Raw genomic sequence first — 17,640 nt, forward strand, 5'->3', positions numbered from 1 at the left:
TAAATCACTTCTTTTGGAAATTGAGTTTACCGATGAAGAATGCGAAAAGAGAAGCCAATAGAATGGGGAAGGCAATGAGAATGATAGCTACAAGAGCCAAAGAATCATATCTGAAACCAAAATAGTCTTCCACGAAAGCTGAAACCTTCTTCTTCTCTCCAAATGCCATAACCTCATTCTCCATATCTCCATACTGAGATGTGAGCAATCCATTCAAAACCCATGACGTAGGGCTCAAGTAATACATCCATATCCACCATTTTGGAATGCTCTGCATATCCAATAAAATTCTCGACATGTTTTGATTTGTTACATAACTTAGAAGTTTGTCAGTCTTTTTAGAAGACACTTACAGGTTTTGGCATGACATAACCAGCGAAGAGATTGACCATTGAGTAGAAGCCCGAACGGAGAGTAAAAGCAACGTGAATATTTGGGGTGATGACGACTAAAAGCATGCCAAAGTAGTTGAATATGAGCAACGAGCAGAAGACTGAGTAGAAGCTCCAAAACACTTTGTAGACCGAGAAGTGATAGCCAACCATAGGATATACGATTACCACACATAAAATAGACTGGACTAATGAGTATGGAATCTCAACCAACACCTACAAAATTTAGGCTTCAGCTCAATGCCAATGCTAGGTTTACTTTGTATTCCCTGTATGTGGATTGACTTTAGGAAAATGTGTTAACCTGTGCAAGGGAGTAGGCCCATGAGGTGTACATTTGAGCAAATCTTTCGCGGTAGAAGACATTTCTTTCGGTAGCAATGCAGAATAACACTGTAGAGCAGTTGTTTATTCCAGTGAAAAGAACCACCGTGTACATTGAGCCCAATACATTGAAAAGATCTTGTTGAGTGTTTCTGTCAAATAAGAAAAGTAAACACAGAGTTTGAGGAAAAAGAAACTTAAAAGAAAGATGAGAGGGAAGAGACTAACATTTTCTTAGCCTTTTGCCAGAACAAAAAGCCACAGATCACAGAGGTAAAACACATGAAGAGGATGCGAGTGAGATTGTAGGAAGGGTTTCTCCAATATGAGAGGTGTTGTTTCCATAGGCATGCCTTGAACTGTCCCCAACCCGTTTGAGCATATCGCATCGAGGAGGTAAGTTCTTCTGTTTCTGAAGATGTACCTCTCAGTTGCTCTATTACTATGTTGTTCTCTCTAAAACAAACATGTAATTAAGTAAGTTTGAAGCAAACAACAACCTAATTGTTTATAGACTTACTTAAACAAAGAAGATTCCTTGTAGATTTGGGCCAAATCAACACCAAGTTTGTCTTCTGATGATCTTGAAGTAATGTCTAGTTGCCAAGTGGCTGGATTAGTATTCTCTTTCATTTCCTGAACTCCAGGAATTCTCTGCAGTTGAAAAGTACTATTGTAAATAATGAAAAAAAAAACAGTTTTAGTATACATATTATAGAAACTTTTACCATAAAGTATTCAATAACATTGTTTGAATGTTGTCCAAGAGGTCCATGATAGATAATCCTTCCTCCATATTTCATTAAAACCAGCTGCAATTGAATGTCACACATAAAGTAGTTTTCTAAAAAAAAAGTACACATCATGGGGATGTGTGCTATTTTCACTATTGTTACCTCATCAAATGCTTCAAATATATCAGTTCCCGGTTGGTGAATGGTGCAAACAACAGTTCTGCCAGTCTCTGTGATGTTCTTCACAGCTCTCATTACAATTGCAGCAGCTCTCGCATCTAATCCTGTGGTTGGTTCATCCATGAATATGATTGAAGGATTGGCAACAAGCTCCACAGCTATTGTTAGTCTCTTGCGTTGTTCTGTTGTTAAACCACTAACTCCAGGAAGTCCTACTATGGAATCTTTAATGTCCTCCAGCTCTATCGTCTCAAGAACTTCTCTTACTATTGCCTAAAAGAAAATACTCAGACGAGTCGGAGCTAAAAGGATATAATAATTTTTAGTTTCCCAACAGTGACTTACCCTCTTTGTTTCTGAGTTGATGCTAGAAGGAAGTCGAAGCCAAGCAGAGTATTCCAAGGACTCTTCTATGGTTAAATTAGGAGAGTGAATATCAAACTGCTCACAATAACCTGAAACCCTTGCAAAGGTTTCTTGAACCTTACGGTAACCACCTACTTGGATCTCTCCTTCAATGTCACCGCGGGTTTTCCTTCCAGAAAGAACATCCATCAGAGTCGTTTTACCAGCACCACTCACACCCATTAGAGCAGTGAGAACACCAGGCTTGAATGCCCCTGTAACGTTAGAGAGGAGCTGCACCTTCTTGCCCTTTTAACAGAAACACATTTTAACACTTTTCTTTTTCTAAAGGTTCAAGAAGTTTTCAGTTTACCTGAGGAGTTTGGATGAAATAACAGACGTCTTGAAATGTGAAAGTAAGGGGCTTGAAAGGTAATGTATTTTTGGACTGGGAAGCAGCTTTAGAACTTGACTTATTATGGTTTCCTGAACTTTGACTGTTATCATCATCACTAGACACAATCGCACGAGACCTATTTGAAGCTGAAGTAACGGAAAAAAATCAATCACATACACTAACGTCTATCACTCACATTTTATATAAAAGATGGTTTGTGAGCTTACTCGTTAGAAATGTCAAAGCCATTACAAAAACAATATTGAAGAAGAATGCGAAGCCAATTAAAGCACCAAATGCACTCCAGTATGATTGGTCACCAAAGTTCAGCCCTCGAGCATCAAGAACTTCTTCCCCTAAGGTTCTGTTTCCAGATGTTCTCTAATGGTAATAGAGAGATGATTCAAATCAATAATGAACTAAAAATTTAGCTAGAAAATGTGAAAAATTTCCGAAGAATTGGTTACCTTACTCCACTGTGTAGAGAAAAACTCATTTGATGTTATAGCAATCTCAGCATATGACAATGGAGAGAGCCAGAAACCCCACTGAAGCCAAGCATGCATGGACGCTGAAATATAACAGAACATTACTACAATGAATCCTCCAAAAACTTATTAAGAAACGTGTGTTTCAACTTTCAAGTAATAAGACTTACGTTTCCTAAGTACGAATCCTCCAAATAATGAGAGAAGCACTACATATACTGATCCAATTGTTATGGCAAGAACGAAATCTCTAAAGGTAGCAGCTATAGCACGGAACATTGATATACATGAAAGGTGTAAAGCAAAGAAGATCAAGAACTGGCGAAAGAACCTGAAAGTAACATATAAAAAGAAATTTGAATTAGTAGATAAATTTATTGAAGTGTACAAAATATGTCCGCGACGTCCACATAAAATATTGTTACCTGCCAATATCAGGACTATAACCAATTACATAATATGTCAGCGACGTCCACATAAACGCTTCAAGAACTGAAATGAGTATCTTTAAAATAGCTGAAGGAACTGCATATGTCCAAGCAGGATAAAAGTACAACTCTTTTTGCTTGTAGAACACTGAAAGCCTTGAGATTGTTAGTGTGAGTTCTGGAAGTCCATCAGCAAGCATTTTAAAGATTGAAAAGAACAAAGAACCCATAAGATAATTAGCATTGATAACATCTCTTTTAGACCCAGTCCTTAGATAAACAGTCATTGTAATAGATCCAATGCAAATCAACTGCTGTAAAAAGGTAAATGGGTTTAGCATGAAATGGTTAAAACTAGTATAGGTTTCCTGGTAATGAAGAAATGAACTTACAAGTACAGACTTGAATACATAAACAAAAGAGTTTCGTTTCATCAGAAGAAACTCTCTCCTTGAGCAAGCTTTTAACATATCCCAGTTACTAAGTGAGTATTTTCTTAAGCATAAAGCATCTTTCTGAGCCTGAGACTTGTCAAATGTCTTGGAGAGTTCTTCTTGTTGTTGTAACTCAACATCAGACTTTTTGAACCTCTCAATAAATGTGTCAATGGAGACATAACAATATGGTTTGTCTATGTGACACCAATACTGTTCTTGATCTTTCCTTGAGAGAACCTCCTGTAGAAACTCAGCAACATATTTTCTTGTTGGACATTTAAATCCACAGTCTTCAAAGAATCTGCAAATATAATCCCTTGGACCAATGTAGATTATCTTTCCTTCTCCCATAAGAATCACATCGTCGAAAAGCTCAAATGTTTCTGGTGCAGGCTGAAGCAATGAAACCACTATGGTTCCTTCAGACATAAGTGCATAATGTTGGAGACAAGATACAATCTGGAATGTTGTTGAGCTGTCCAAACCATTTGATATTTCATCCATGAACAGAGTTTTGATTGGACCTACGACCGTTTCACCTGCAGATACATACCAAATATGAAGTTTGTCTTGAAAGACATTAGAACCAATGTGCATGTGAATGCTTAAGTACCTGTAGTTAATCTTCTCTTTTGGCCACCAGATATTCCTGGTCTTGAAGTATCTCCAACGCGTGTATCTGCACAGAAACTGAGTCCTAGGATCTGATAATAAAAACAGATGCATTAATAACTTCTGATAAGAACAGAAAACACCTCTGAAAGTACCATACCTTTAGGATATAATCAGTTTGCAGATTAGTTTTTGAACCTTCAATAGAAGTTGCCTGTCATGATACAGAATTTTTTATATTTCTAATTAGAATTTTTATTATATTCATATTAAACATCATAGATTTTACCTTCATGTATGCATCTATGTCAGGATCAGGAACTATTCCTTTCAGTTTCTCCCTTCTACTAATCTCTTTCATAGTTTCTGTTATGGTAAAAATGTTTAATGCAACAAGAACTCACCAAAAAGAAATATATGATAACTGTTTTCGTCACCTAAACGGCTTCCTGTGCCTTGAAAACATCCTGAAAAATCGAGTGTCTCTCTCACAGTAATCTCTGGAATATGTAGATCATTTTGACTTACATAAGTTGATGTTTTTTCAGGAACAAACTCTGATAATAAGTGACCGTTGTAACTAACGTCTCCTGTAATCTGTGATGTGGAAGCAACTCAGATGATTTGTGAACAAAGCAACTCATATACATTCTTTCAGTGTTTGAATAAACAAAAACAAACCTTCAAAGAAGAGTCTAGTCTTCCAGCTAGTGCAAGTAGCAGAGTAGTTTTACCACAACTAGGAGGACCAAGCAACAAAGTCATTCTGCAAACAAAACAAAAACAAAAACTTTTCTGTCTTTGTAAAGAAAGCCAAGATTTATGAGGAAGTGTTGTTTCAAGAATCTACCTTTTAGGCCTTATGATACCACTGACGCCATTCAAGATGCTTATATTTTTTTCTTTCTTTAGACACATGATTCCCTGTCACAAAACCACCATTATGCATATAATTAATTACTAGATTTCCTAGATTAGGAAGTTAACGTGGAAACTTAAACAGTTGAATGAACACTTACAGATAGTCTGCTTGCAATAGCATTCCAAAGTGTTGGGAATGGCTTTCCATAAACTACCTCACACTCTGCTTCCACAAAAAGATCACTGAACCTCACTTCAATCTTCGGTAACTCGAGACCAGCCCTACAAAAATATACGTGTGATTGGCATTAGAGACCAATAAAATTTACATTTCTAACATATAAAACATGAATGCTATCCTTTGAATCAAGGAACAAAAAGAAAAAAGAAAAGATACAGCAATCATAATCTTGAACCTTGGAACTTACTCATCGATTCTGTTCTTGATTTTTTGCAGTAGCCTGAGATTATCATCCTCAACATGTTTAATGAGATCATCAATAAAGAGATGTCTATCAAGATCCTCAAGTTTAGAAATATCCATGACTCGTCTCTCGTTTCTCTTCCCTTGTTCATCTCTGTTCCAGAACAGAGCAGTAGTGATCCTTTCAAACGTTGGTAATCTCTCAATAGAAGCCCATTGAGAGCGAACCTCCTCAGCACCAACATTACCATTTTCATCTCCAGCTATTTGAGGCGTTGCCATTATTGGAAACAAGATTCTCGAAAAAATTCCGCGTTACAGAAGAAGTTATATAGAGATATGATCACAAGGAGAGGCGGATCCACGTTCGACCCTTGAATAATATATGCTGCATTTGTAGGCTTAAAATATGTGGAGATAATAGCAGTTGGTCGGAATTACATATTCTGCCACCCCTAAGCCAGGTACGAAATCTTCAAAATGCACCTTACATATTTATTTTTATTTGTTTTTGTTGGGAATTTTATAATTTAACCCAACTATATGTGGAGAATAAACATGTGTAGTTAATGTCTAAACATTAATAAACATGTGCTCTTTTTCATAGATTGATGTAAGGTGGGAACCTATTTGGCCAGCTATGTGCGCACCCTTTAGCTCCATCGGTATCACTCCATCACTTGGACGCGGTTGATCCATTCTTTCCAAAAACAAACCAGACAGAATCCGTGGCTCGTCTCATCCGGGCTACGAGTTTGGATTCCGCAAGATTCTTCAAACACAGTGACTGTTTCGGTTGTGTGGGGTTACGCTATTCAAGTCTATAAAGGTAATAAACGTCTCCCGGAGTCTGTATTTCTTTTTAAATATGCAGAAATAATCAGCGAGATCTTTTCAGCATATTTGGCTCAATGAACTTCATTGCAACCGAACGCAATGTTTTCTACCGTCAAAGGTTTGCTCGGATGTATTCCTCATGGGCGTACTCATTTCTCAAGTTAAAAATGTTTTTATCAACTTTTACCTAATAGATCTTATAGCAAATCGCTTAGGCTACCACACCTAGCTATTATTAGATGCCAATATTTTTGTAGGATAGCATCCAGAGTTGAATCCTTTTCTGGCTTTGCAGGTGCTAGTTTAGATTCCATATTCACAACTCCAGTCCCTTCTATGTACTATAATCGTATATCCAATGACTGGTTACCATATGTCAGTCCACAAAATGTTTTTGAGCTGGTACAGTACTTTCTGCTAGTTGTTTATTTTTAATTACTGTGGGATGCTTATGATTACTTCGACGCCTAGTATTCACCAGAAGTTCCTCTTGAGATATAGATATGAGAGACTTTTCCTCTAGGACCTTAATTACGGCCATGCTTGGCTTCCAAGTCACTGTGTTCAAGACACTTTTTCAAGGTAGCTAATACTCTGACCTACGAATAAACATGCTATATGAAGAAATAAATCTCTATTTTTATCGCACAAAGAGTCGTAGCTTAACATTAACACCGTTTCAATCTTCCCATCGAGACTTGTCCCAAGTCTAGGAAGTGCCTGCATCCACTCTTTTGGGGACATTCATCGCAGATTTAAACCAAAAACACGAACACCCAAAGGAAGATTACCCGCAAGTCCTATAATCTCCATGATGAGCTCCTTGTAACCAGCTTTTGGGTACTTTTGATTAAAAGCAGATAGACAGAAATTTTCAAGAGATGAAAACATGGACAATCCACGTGGTAAATATGGTCGATCCACAGTTTAGTTAACTATACTTTTAAAACTTAAATGTGAATTTTTAAAAATTTGTTTATGGATTTTGGAGTTCTTCGAAATTTTCTTGAAGCTTAGTAATATTTTTGATTAAAATAAAGTGTATTAAAATGAGCACCATTTAAAAATATATATTAAAATGAACAGAATAATTAACTAAAGTATTAAATTGGGTAACAAAAATTAGATATTAAAAAGTTTAACAAAGTTTATGGAATTTTCTCTCATATGCATATATATATATATAAAGCTCTGTTATTGGTATATCACACATATTATTAATGTATGGAAGTTCTTTTGTAAAAGCTCTGTTATTGGTATATCATACGTATAACGTGTCTATTTATATAAAATACACTTTACTCTCTCCAGGTTGAGACACATCAGCATCCAGCGTGGAAACTGATGCCTTCTTTGTCCGACACGTCAGATTCATTTAAACAAAGCGCAGAGTATAATTCTTAGCGGGCTCGCCGTGTTGGGCTTCTTCTGTAATTTTCTGTGTGTGTAAGGCCCTTATGAAAACCCTGTGGAATAGATCATTCTGCTCTTCGGTTTCATCGGTTGCGGCGGTGAAGCTGTGACGATGGCCTTTGGGTTTCGTAACGGAGGCGTCGTGATTTATGTGGAGGGTGTCCCAGGTTTGTTGTCCTCCTCCGCTTGAGTTCATATGCTTCGCCTGGATTCTAAGGATATTCTGTTCCTAGGTTTGTATTGGCAGACACTTGAAAGGCTTTCCGACCGTCACTCCGCGGCGGAGTTTCTTGCAGTCATGGGTTCAGTAATCACACTTAAAAACTTTGTATATTGCAGATATGGTTGTTGCTGTCGGGCTGGTCATGGATGGTACTCCTCGCCATCTCATGTTAGTATTTGTGTTCTCTTTGTCACTTTTACGGGTTCGAACGTTGTGGTCATCAAATTTTCAATTGATTTGGTTTCATTTTAGATATCGATATGTTTATTCACCACTCGCGTTGTGATTCCTTTTTGTTCACAGTGGTTGGGGAGCAGTTTGATTTAATTTCGATATGTGACAGTAACAATGGTTGCTGCTGGTATCAACATAGTTCCCGTGATCGGAATGGGTATGTTGATTTGATTTTAATATGTAGATACCGATCATGAAACACTGTCTAACTAACATATGGCGTAGATTGTTTTCTTTGTTGATCACATATCAATCGTTTTCTGTAAAAGACTGATCTGAGAGTTTTTGAATTGTGTAGAGTATAGAACTCTCTCAGGTGTTGCAGTTCTCTTGGTCATCATTGAACAAGTCAAGGTATAAATAAATATTTATAAAGAGATAAGCTTTGCATAGACTATCAAATTATCTTTTTCAGGAGTACTTTACTGATTTTAAAAGATTTATTGAACTTTATAATGTACCAGTGTCTTCCTTACAATGAGATTGTTAATATTCCCTTCAGAGATGAATCTATGAGATATGGTCAGAACCTGGAGGTTAACGGGGAGAAAGGAACTGGCCAGGTTAATGATTCTTATGGTTTACTCTAACTTTATGTCTGGTGTGGAGTCACTGTTTATTGTGCCTTTTAGTGTTAATCCTAACTTAGTTGCAGGTAGAGGAGTTCTCAAAGATCAATCTGCTCCTGTCTATATAACCATTGGTGATGGAGGAAACATTTAAGGATTTTCTCCAAGTAAGCTAATATAATAAACAACTTATGATCATTGCAAATAACCTTTTGATTAGATTTTTGATGTGTAGTAGGATTTCTGCAGAATGACTGAGCCTCAGCCTAAGTACTCTGCCACAGAGAAGCAAGCTTTGGACACGTTATAATCTCAATATAGAAGTGGATATATGCGCAGTATGAATGGCACAAGAACAAGTTATGTAGTCGAGGCTGACACCATGTGGTTTTACAACAGGTTATGCCATCCTGATGATGATTCTCCTTAGTATCAAAATACCAGGTCATGTGATATATGTTGTTGTATGCATTTTTTGTAATTGAATAACGATGAATAAAGACAACGTGGATTAGTTTTTTTTGTTTGTCCTTGAGTAAGCAGCGCAAACGATACACTGCAAGGTTACATTTTTACTCTTGGGTCTCAATGCTAAGATGATGGCAAGAGCATAAATGTCACATTAGAGTGTGATATTAATCAAGTTTCGTTTCCCTAAGAACTTTCGTGATTGTCATCAAACAAACCCCAGATTTTGATAAACTGATAATCACCTTTTTGTATATATGATTAACTGATCATGTAGTTTTAATCCTCATGCCTATCATCTTCATTATTTTGAAAGTAATTACAGCATGGAAAATTTTATTAAAGACGTGTTTTGGTCTTTTACCAAAAAAAAAAAGACGTGTTTTGGTCACCAAATAAAAAAAGCCACAAGCAAAAGTTATTAAACTATTATTCATTCAGTTTCTTTAAACACTACTTTTATTACTCATTCATTGGATTATTTTAATACCGTCACAAATTTAAATAGAACTATACATCGAACTAAAAGAATACCTCAACATAAAAACAAATTCAATAAAACTATACATCGAACTAAACATATCAGCACACCATATTATTTAACTACTCTCAAAAGTAAAAATTAACGGCATATAATTTTTTATCAATGATAGTGAAAATATCGCAAAAAATATGATTCTAAAAATGACTAATAAATAAGGAATGTGATTTTTTTAAAAAATAATTCAATAGCCTAAAAATAATTTTGAAAATAATAATATATTTTACAGTAACAAATATTCCGTCTGAAACACAAAATACGGGAAACTAACAAAATATTATAAAAATAAAGTCACATAATTTTAAAAGATTATTAAAAATTAATTGAGAAATATAATAAAATAGACTAAATTAATTAAATATAAAAATAAATGAAAATTGTATTTATATGATAACACATTAAAGAAACCATATGCAAATAAATGTAATAACTTCATAAATTTTAAAGAGAGTTTGAATATAGCTAACTTAACACTGATGTGAAAATAAAATGTATATCTTATCATAAATAATCCCTCCTCACTTAAAATTTTCTAAAAGACAAAATAATTTCATACATATCTTTTGCAAATGACATCAAAAACACAAACCATAAAATCATATAAAAAATAATAATCTAGATTATTAGTAAAATATATCCCGCCCGTAGGGCGGGCCGATCCTAGTTATTAATATATAGAATTCCTTTTGTATATTTCATAAATATCACAAAATCATATCCTACACGTTTAGCAAATCAAACAATTATATATTATTCTGACCATAACGCGCTCACATGTTTGGAGGATCAAGGAGCCCGTAGGATCCGTCGTTATATTTATTCTTACGTAGTCAACAATTTTACACGGTTCCATCTCTTATTCGACAGGCTGTGTGGCATGGCAATATCATAGATATCTTCTGGCCAGAAGCAACTCTTTTGTTATATATTATCCTATTTATGGAGTTTGATGTGTTGTACCCTTGAAGATCGTTTTCTCCAAAAATAGTTGGGTTGAATATGACTTAGTGTCTGACATGCCATGTTCCACTTTCCATGTTATTTGGCAGTTGAATTTTCAACTGCTCTTCAAATCAAACCCGACTCTTGGTACTTACCTACCTTGTTTGAAGCAGACAAGAACTACACAAAATAGGTACTTACTTTCAATTGTGTAAGAACCCTCGTTGATTCCAGCCGCAATCATTGAATCTTTTCTCCAAATCAAGAGAATTTCTTTAAACATTGCACCATTTTTTTAAATATTTTTTTCAACGCTCACCCAATTTTTTCATTCATTCATTTTCTTGTGTTTGTTCAGAGTTGATCCATGCTCGTGGGGCTTCGCATTAAGACCTCTAACTTATGTCCATGTCGTGAAGCCCCCACTTGGGTTGTGATCATTTCTCTATATAACTTCTTCTGTAACGTAGAATCTTTTTGGGAATCTTGTCTCCAGTAATGACAACGCCTCAAATAGCTGGAGATGAGAATGGTAACGTTGGTGATGAGGAGGTTCGCTCTCAATGGGCTGCTATTGAGAGATTACCAACGTTTGAAAGGATCACTACTGCTCTGTTCTGGAACAGAGATGAACAAGGGAGGAGAAACGAGAGACGAGTCAGGGATGTTTCTAAACTTGAAGATCTTGATAGACATCTCTTTATTGATGATCTCATTAAACATGTTGAGGATGATAATCTCCAGTTATTGCAGAAAGTTAAGAACAGAATCGATGAGTAAGTTTCAAGGTTCAAGACTATGTTTTATTATGGTTCTGTTCCTTGTTTCATGTCTATATGTTAGAAAATGTAAATATTATTGGTGTCTATATCAGTCTCATGTATATTTTTGTAGGGTTGGTCTCGAGTTACCGACGATTGAAGTGAGGTTCAGTGATCTTTTTGTGGAAGCAGAGTGTGAGGTAGTTTATGGAAAGCCCATCCCAACTCTTTGGAATGCTATTGCAAGCAGACTATCTGTAAGTGAGATTGTATCCTTTTTAAATTTCCACGTGTAGCACAAAAAAATAAGTTTCCACGTTAATATCCCAATCTTGGACTTCTTGTAACTAATCATGTTCATTATGGTGATTTTGTGACAGAGAGTCATGTGTTTAAAGAAAGAAAAAAACATAAGCATCTTGAATGGCGTCAGTGGTATCGTAAGGCCTAAAAGGTAGATTCTTCTCAAAAAACACTTCCTAATTTGTCTTTGCGTTATTTACAAAGAACACCGTTTTGTTTTGTTTGCAGAATGACTTTGTTGCTTGGTCCTCCTAGTTGTGGTAAAACCACTCTGCTACTTGCACTAGCTGGAAGACTCGACCCTTCTTTGAAGGTATGTTTTTGTTAATCCAATAATTTAAACAATGTATATAAGTTGTTTTGTTCAAAAATCAAATGAGTTGCTTCCACCTTACAGACTACAGGAAACGTTAGTTACAACGGTCACTTATTATCAGAGTTTGTTCCTGAAAAAACATCAAATTATGTAAGTCAAAATGATCTACACATTCCAGAGATTACTGTAAGAGAGACACTCGATTTTTCAGGATGTTTTCAAGGCACAGGAAGCCGTTTAGGTGAGGAAAACAATTATTCATATATTTCTATTTGCTGAGTTTTTGTTGCTTTAAACGTTTGTGACCTTAACAGAAACTGTGAAAGAGATTAGTAGAAGGGAGAAACTGAAAGGAATAGTTCCTGATCCTGATATAGATGCATACATGAAGGTAAAAAACTATGATGCTTTAATATGAAAATAATAAGAAGTCAAGATTGAAATAATAACAATCTTATATCATGACAGGCAGCTTCAATTGAAGGTTCAAAGACTAATCTGCAAACTGATTATATCCTAAAGGTATGTTAATTTCAGAGGTGTTTTCTGTTCTTAACAGAAGTTATTAATGCATCTGTTTTTATTATCAGATCCTAGGACTCAGTTTCTGTGCAGATACACGCGTTGGAGATACTTCAAGACCAGGAATATCTGGTGGCCAAAAGAGAAGATTAACTACAGGTACTTAAGAATTCACATGCACATTGGTTCTAATGTCTTTCAAGACAAACTTCATATTTGGTATGTAACTGTTATCTACTGCAGGTGAGACGATCGTAGGTCCAATCAAAACTCTGTTCATGGATGAAATATCTAATGGTCTGGACAGTTCAACAACGTTCCAGATTGTATCTTGTCTCCAACATTATGCCCTTCTGTCTGAAGGAACCATAGTGGTTTCACTGCTTCAGCCTGCACCAGAAACATTTGAGATTTTTGACGATGTGATTCTTATGGGAGAAGGAAAGATAATCTACATTGGTCCAAGGGATTATATTTGTACATTCTTTGAGGATTGTGGATTTAAATGTCCAACTAGAAAATCTGTTGCTGAATTTCTTCAGGAGGTTATCTCAAGGAAAGATCAAGAACAGTATTGGTGTCACATAGACAAACCTTATTGTTATGTCTCCATTGACTCATTTATAGAGAGGTTCAAAAAGTCTGAGCTTGCGTTACAACAACAAGAAGAACTCTCCAAGACACATGACAAGTCTCAGGCTCAGAAAGAGGCTTTATGCTCAAGAAAATACTCACTTAGTAACTGGGAGATGTTAAGAGCTTGCTCAAGGAGAGAGTTTCTTCTGATAAAAAGAAACTCTTTTGTTTATGTTTTCAAGTCTGGACTCGTAAGTTTATGGCTTCTTTACCAGAAAATCTATACTTGTTTTAACCATTACATGCTAAACCCTTTTACCTTTTTACTGCAGTTGATCTGCATTGGATCTATTGCAATGACGGTTTATCTAAGGACTGGGTCTAAAAGAGATGTAGTGCATGCTAATTATCTTATGGGTTCTTTGTTCTTTTCAATCTTTAAAATGCTTGCTGATGGACTTCCAGAACTCACACTAACAATTTCAAGGCTCTCAGTGTTCTACAAGCAGAAAGAGTTGTACTTTTATCCTGCTTGGGCCTATGCAGTTCCTTCAGCTATTTTAAAGATACCCATTTCATTTCTTGAAGCTTTTATGTGGACGTCGTTGACATATTATGTCATTGGTTATAGTCCTGATATTGGCAGGTAACAACAGTCACAAACATGTTTTGTACAATTCAAGAAATTTATCTGCCAATTCAATTATCTTTTTATGTTCCTTCCAGGTTCTTTCGCCAGTTCTTGATCTTCTTTGCTTTACACCTTTCATGTATATCAATGTTCCGTGCTATAGCCGCCACCTTTAGAGATTTTGTTCTTGCCACAACAATTGGAACTGTCTCTGTAGTGCTTCTCTCATTATTCGGAGGATTCGTCCTTCGAAAACGTAAGTCATGTTACTTGAAACACACGTTTCATAATATGTTTTTGGAGGATTCGTTGTAGTATTGTTCTGTTATATTTCAGCGTCCATGCCTGCTTGGCTTCAGTGGGGTTTCTGGTTGTCTCCATTGTCATATGCTGAGATTGGTCTAACCTCAAATGAATTTTTCTCTACACGATGGAGTCAGGTAACCAATTCTCTAGAAAACTTTCACATTTTCTAACTAATTTTTAAATCATAATATATCCTTATTGTCTCATTATTGATTTGTATCTATTACTACTATTAGACAACATCTGGAAACAGAACGTTAGGGGAAGAAGTTCTTGATGCTCGAGGGCTGAACTTTGGTGATCAATCTTACTGGAGTGCATTTGCTGCTTTAATTGGCTTGGCATTCTTCTTCAATATTATTTTTGTACTGGCTTTGACATTTCTAAAGGGTAAGTTCAAAAGATATCTTTTATATAATATGTGAGTGCAATGGCGTTAGTATACGCATATGAGGACTGATCTTTACCTGACGTTTCAGCATCAAATAGGTCTCGCGCGATTGTGTCTGGTGATGATAACAGTCAAAGTTCAGGAAACCACAATAAGTCAAGTTCTAAAGTTGCTTCCCAATCCAAAAATGCATTACCTTTCAAGCCCCTTACTTTCACATTTCAAGACGTTTGTTATTTCGTCCAAACTCCTCAGGTAAACTGAGTATCTAAAAACTTATTGAACCCTTTAAACAAAAGACAAGAGTTAGAATGTGTTGTGGTGGCTCTTGTTTCTGTTAAAAGGGCAAGAAGGTGCAGCTTCTCTCTAACGTTACAGGGGCATTCAAGCCTGGTGTTCTCACTGCTCTAATGGGTGTGAGTGGTGCTGGTAAAACGACTCTGATGGATGTTCTCTCTGGAAGGAAAAGCCGCGGTGACATTGAAGGAGAGATCCAAGTAGGTGGTTACCGTAAGGTTCAAGAAACCTTCGCAAGGGTTTCAGGTTATTGTGAACAGTTTGATATTCACTCTCCCAATTTAACCATAGAAGAGTCGTTGGAATACTCTGCTTGGCTTCGACTTCCTTCTACCATCAACTCAGAAACAAAGAGGGTAAGTCATTGTTTGGAAGCTAAAATAGAATATTGTCTTAGCTCCCACTTGTCTGCGTATTTGCTTTTAGGCAATAGTCAGAGAAGTTCTTGAGACAATAGAGCTGGAGGGTATTAAAGATTCCATAGTAGGACTTCCTGGAGTTAGCGGTTTGACAACAGAACAACGCAAGAGACTAACAATAGCTGTGGAGCTTGTTGCCAATCCTTCAATCATATTCATGGATGAACCAACCACAGGATTAGATGCAAGAGCTGCTGCGATTGTGATGAGAGCTGTGAAGAACATCACAGAGACTGGCAGGACTGTTGTTTGCACCATTCACCAACCGGGAACTGATATCTTTGAAGCATTTGATGAGGTAACAATAGTGAAAATAACAAACATCCCCATTTTAAAAGTCACTTTTCTAATAGTATTATGTGACATTTAACTGCAGCTGGTTTTGATGAAAAATGGAGGACGGATTATCTATCATGGACCTCTTGGACAACATTCAAGCAATGTTATTGAATACTTTATGGTAAATTATCAATAAGATATACTATAACTATTTTTTCTTCATTATTTACAATAGTAAATTACAACTGCAGAGGATTCCTGGAGTTCCGGAAATGAAAGAGAACACTAATCCAGCAACTTGGTTACTAGACATTACATCTAGATCATCAGAAGACAAACTTGGTGTTGACTTGGCCCAAATATACAAGGAATCTTCTTTGTTTAAGTAAGTCTATCAACACTTGAGATGTTGTTTTGTTTTTGATACTTACTTATTTTTCTTTGTTTTTTAGGGAGAACAATATAGTAATAGAGCAAATGAGAGGTACATCTTCAGAAACAGAAGAACTAACCTCCTCGACGCGTTATGCTCAAACGGGTTGGGAACAGTTCAAGGCATGCCTATGGAAACAACAACTCTCTTATTGGAGAAACCCTTCCTACAATCTCACTCGCATCCTCTTCATGTGTTTTACCTCTGTGATCTGTGGCGTTTTGTTCTGGCAAAAGGCTAAGAAAATGTTAGAATCTCTTCCCTCTCATCTTTCTTTTAAGTTTCTTTGTTCCAATACTTTGTGTTTACCTTTCTTCTTTGCAGAGACACTCAACAAGATCTTTTCAACGTATTGGGATCAATGTACACGGTGGTTCTTTTCACTGGAATGAACAATTGCTCTACAGTGTTATTCTGCATTGCAACCGAGAGAAATGTCTTCTACCGTGAAAGATTTTCTCAAATGTACAACTCATGGGCCTACTCCCTTGCACAGGTTAACACATTTTCCTCAAATCAATCCACATACAGGGAGTAATAGATAAACTGAAGCCTTGACTTTTTGTAGGTGTTGGTTGAGATTCCATACTCATTAGTCCAGTCTATTTTATGTGTGATAATCTTATATCCTATGGTTGGCTATTACTTCTCGGTGTACAAAGTGTTTTGGAGCTTCTACGCAGTCTTCTGCACGTTGCTCATTTACAACTATTTTGGTATGCTTTTAGTCGTCATCACCCCAAACATTCACGTTGCTTTTACTCTCCGTTCGGCCTTCTACTCAATGGTCAATCTCTTCGCTGGTTATGTCATCCCAAAACCTGTAAGTACTTCTTACCAAGAGAAAGATAAAAATATCAAATTGTTTGAGAGTTTTGTCGATTGATATGCAGAGCATTCCGAAATGGTGGATTTGGATGTATTACTTGAGCCCCACGTCATGGGTTTTGAATGGATTGCTCACGTCTCAGTATGGTGATATGGAGAATGAGGTAATAGCGTTCGGAGAGAGGAAGAAGGTTTCAGATTTCGTGGAAGAATATTTTGGTTTCAGATATGATTCTTTGGCTCTTGTAGCTATCGTTCTCATTGCCTTTCCCATTCTCTTAGCATCTCTTTTTGCATTCTTCATAGGTAAACTCAATTTCCAAAAGAAGTGATTTACTGTAATCCTGCTTCACAGTGTCAGTATGAAGAATAACGTTTGGTATTTAGCAAATAAATAAATTAAGCTTTCTAGATTTATTACAGTTGTGCCCAGAGAAAAAAAATGGTTGAGTACTATAATGGAGTATGAGAAACATCGATGCCTGCACAACTGTATATACAGAGGAATGATTTATAGTAGTCTTACGTTGGCAAATGTAGTTCACAGGTTCAGTATGAAGAAGAATGTTTTGGCATTTAGAAAACTCAGGTTCTGTAGGTTTAGTAAACAAAACGTTTTTGGAACCCTTTGGTACACAATCATATTTCAAAATGGGGAGAAGAGACTTACATGTTCTTAGCTTTTTGCCAGAAGAAAAGGCCACATATTTGATCTTTGAATCGATGTTG

At 36.2% G+C, this 17,640-nt stretch overlaps 3 protein-coding genes across 11 annotated transcripts; 2 read left to right on the forward strand and 1 right to left on the reverse strand.

Annotated features, from left to right (window-relative positions):
- Positions 1–4: 4 nt before the first annotated feature.
- LOC130510679 (ABC transporter G family member 42-like) lies at positions 5–6,089 on the reverse strand. Of its 5 annotated transcripts, none has more exons than XM_057007236.1 (22): positions 5,627–6,089; positions 5,357–5,480; positions 5,188–5,261; positions 5,019–5,076; positions 4,775–4,934; positions 4,627–4,703; positions 4,498–4,551; positions 4,339–4,429; positions 3,681–4,264; positions 3,286–3,599; positions 3,031–3,191; positions 2,840–2,943; positions 2,600–2,753; positions 2,349–2,518; positions 1,976–2,284; positions 1,613–1,903; positions 1,445–1,528; positions 1,237–1,370; positions 945–1,172; positions 697–868; positions 354–608; positions 5–271 (listed from the first exon to the last, which is right to left on the reverse strand). In XM_057007236.1, exons 1-22 carry the CDS (start codon positions 5,902–5,904, stop codon positions 5–7), a joined length of 4,143 nt encoding a protein of 1,380 aa, XP_056863216.1. In that variant the 5' UTR covers positions 5,905–6,089. The 5 variants fall into 5 exon arrangements, with proteins under 5 accessions (XP_056863216.1, XP_056863215.1, XP_056863214.1 ...); XM_057007235.1 differs by having other exon boundaries at positions 3,681–4,249; positions 5,019–5,103; XM_057007234.1 differs by having other exon boundaries at positions 5,019–5,103.
- Positions 6,090–7,787: 1,698 nt separating this feature from the next.
- Positions 7,788–9,419, forward strand: LOC130510680 (V-type proton ATPase subunit B1-like). 4 transcript variants are annotated; one of them, XR_008944395.1, is made up of 7 exons: positions 7,788–8,105; positions 8,212–8,263; positions 8,399–8,486; positions 8,628–8,683; positions 8,794–8,892; positions 8,985–9,065; positions 9,148–9,419. XR_008944395.1 is itself a non-coding variant. In XM_057007239.1 (6 exons), exons 2-5 carry the CDS (start codon positions 8,444–8,446, stop codon positions 9,024–9,026), a joined length of 240 nt encoding a protein of 79 aa, XP_056863219.1. In that variant the 5' UTR covers positions 7,790–8,263; positions 8,399–8,443; the 3' UTR covers positions 9,027–9,065; positions 9,148–9,419. The 4 variants fall into 4 exon arrangements, 1 of the variants encoding a protein (XP_056863219.1); XR_008944393.1 differs by having other exon boundaries at positions 7,788–8,039; positions 8,106–8,263; XR_008944394.1 differs by having other exon boundaries at positions 7,788–8,039; positions 8,106–8,263; positions 8,832–8,892.
- Positions 9,420–10,724: 1,305 nt separating this feature from the next.
- Positions 10,725–17,330, forward strand: LOC108853816 (ABC transporter G family member 42-like). 2 transcript variants are annotated; one of them, XM_018627259.2, is made up of 23 exons: positions 10,725–11,042; positions 11,208–11,625; positions 11,744–11,867; positions 11,991–12,064; positions 12,142–12,226; positions 12,311–12,470; positions 12,544–12,620; positions 12,698–12,751; positions 12,820–12,910; positions 12,995–13,578; positions 13,660–13,973; positions 14,054–14,214; positions 14,295–14,398; positions 14,501–14,654; positions 14,744–14,910; positions 15,000–15,308; positions 15,379–15,669; positions 15,748–15,831; positions 15,902–16,035; positions 16,103–16,330; positions 16,408–16,579; positions 16,652–16,906; positions 16,977–17,330. In XM_018627259.2, the coding sequence occupies exons 2-23, from the start codon at positions 11,348–11,350 to the stop codon at positions 17,241–17,243; spliced, it is 4,167 nt and encodes a 1,388-aa protein (XP_018482761.1). In that variant the 5' UTR covers positions 10,725–11,042; positions 11,208–11,347; the 3' UTR covers positions 17,244–17,330. The 2 variants fall into 2 exon arrangements, with proteins under 2 accessions (XP_018482761.1, XP_056863213.1); XM_057007233.1 differs by having other exon boundaries at positions 12,995–13,973.
- Positions 17,331–17,640: the final 310 nt, after the last annotated feature.

The sequence above is a fragment of the Raphanus sativus genome, chromosome 4, assembly GCF_000801105.2.
Source record: "Raphanus sativus cultivar WK10039 chromosome 4, ASM80110v3, whole genome shotgun sequence".
Lineage (NCBI taxonomy): Eukaryota > Viridiplantae > Streptophyta > Magnoliopsida > Brassicales > Brassicaceae > Raphanus > Raphanus sativus.

Coding starts and splice junctions, on each gene's coding strand:
- LOC130510679 (XM_057007234.1), bottom strand. CDS start 5,904: ATGGCAACGCCTCAAATAGCTGGAGATGAAAATGGTAATGTTGGTGCT. Junction 2,754..2,839: donor TCTCTACACAGTGGAGTAAG/GTAACCAATTCT, acceptor TATTACCATTAG/AGAACATCTGGAAACAGAAC. Junction 272..353: donor GTTATGTCATGCCAAAACCT/GTAAGTGTCTTC, acceptor TTGGATATGCAG/AGCATTCCAAAATGGTGGAT.
- LOC108853816 (XM_057007233.1), top strand. CDS start 11,348: ATGACAACGCCTCAAATAGCTGGAGATGAGAATGGTAACGTTGGTGAT. Junction 11,626..11,743: donor GTTAAGAACAGAATCGATGA/GTAAGTTTCAAG, acceptor ATATTTTTGTAG/GGTTGGTCTCGAGTTACCGA. Junction 15,832..15,901: donor ATGTTATTGAATACTTTATG/GTAAATTATCAA, acceptor TTACAACTGCAG/AGGATTCCTGGAGTTCCGGA.
- LOC130510680 (XM_057007239.1), top strand. CDS start 8,444: ATGGTTGCTGCTGGTATCAACATAGTTCCCGTGATCGGAATGG. Junction 8,684..8,793: donor TCATCATTGAACAAGTCAAG/GTATAAATAAAT, acceptor ATAATGTACCAG/TGTCTTCCTTACAATGAGAT. Junction 8,893..8,984: donor GGGAGAAAGGAACTGGCCAG/GTTAATGATTCT, acceptor ACTTAGTTGCAG/GTAGAGGAGTTCTCAAAGAT.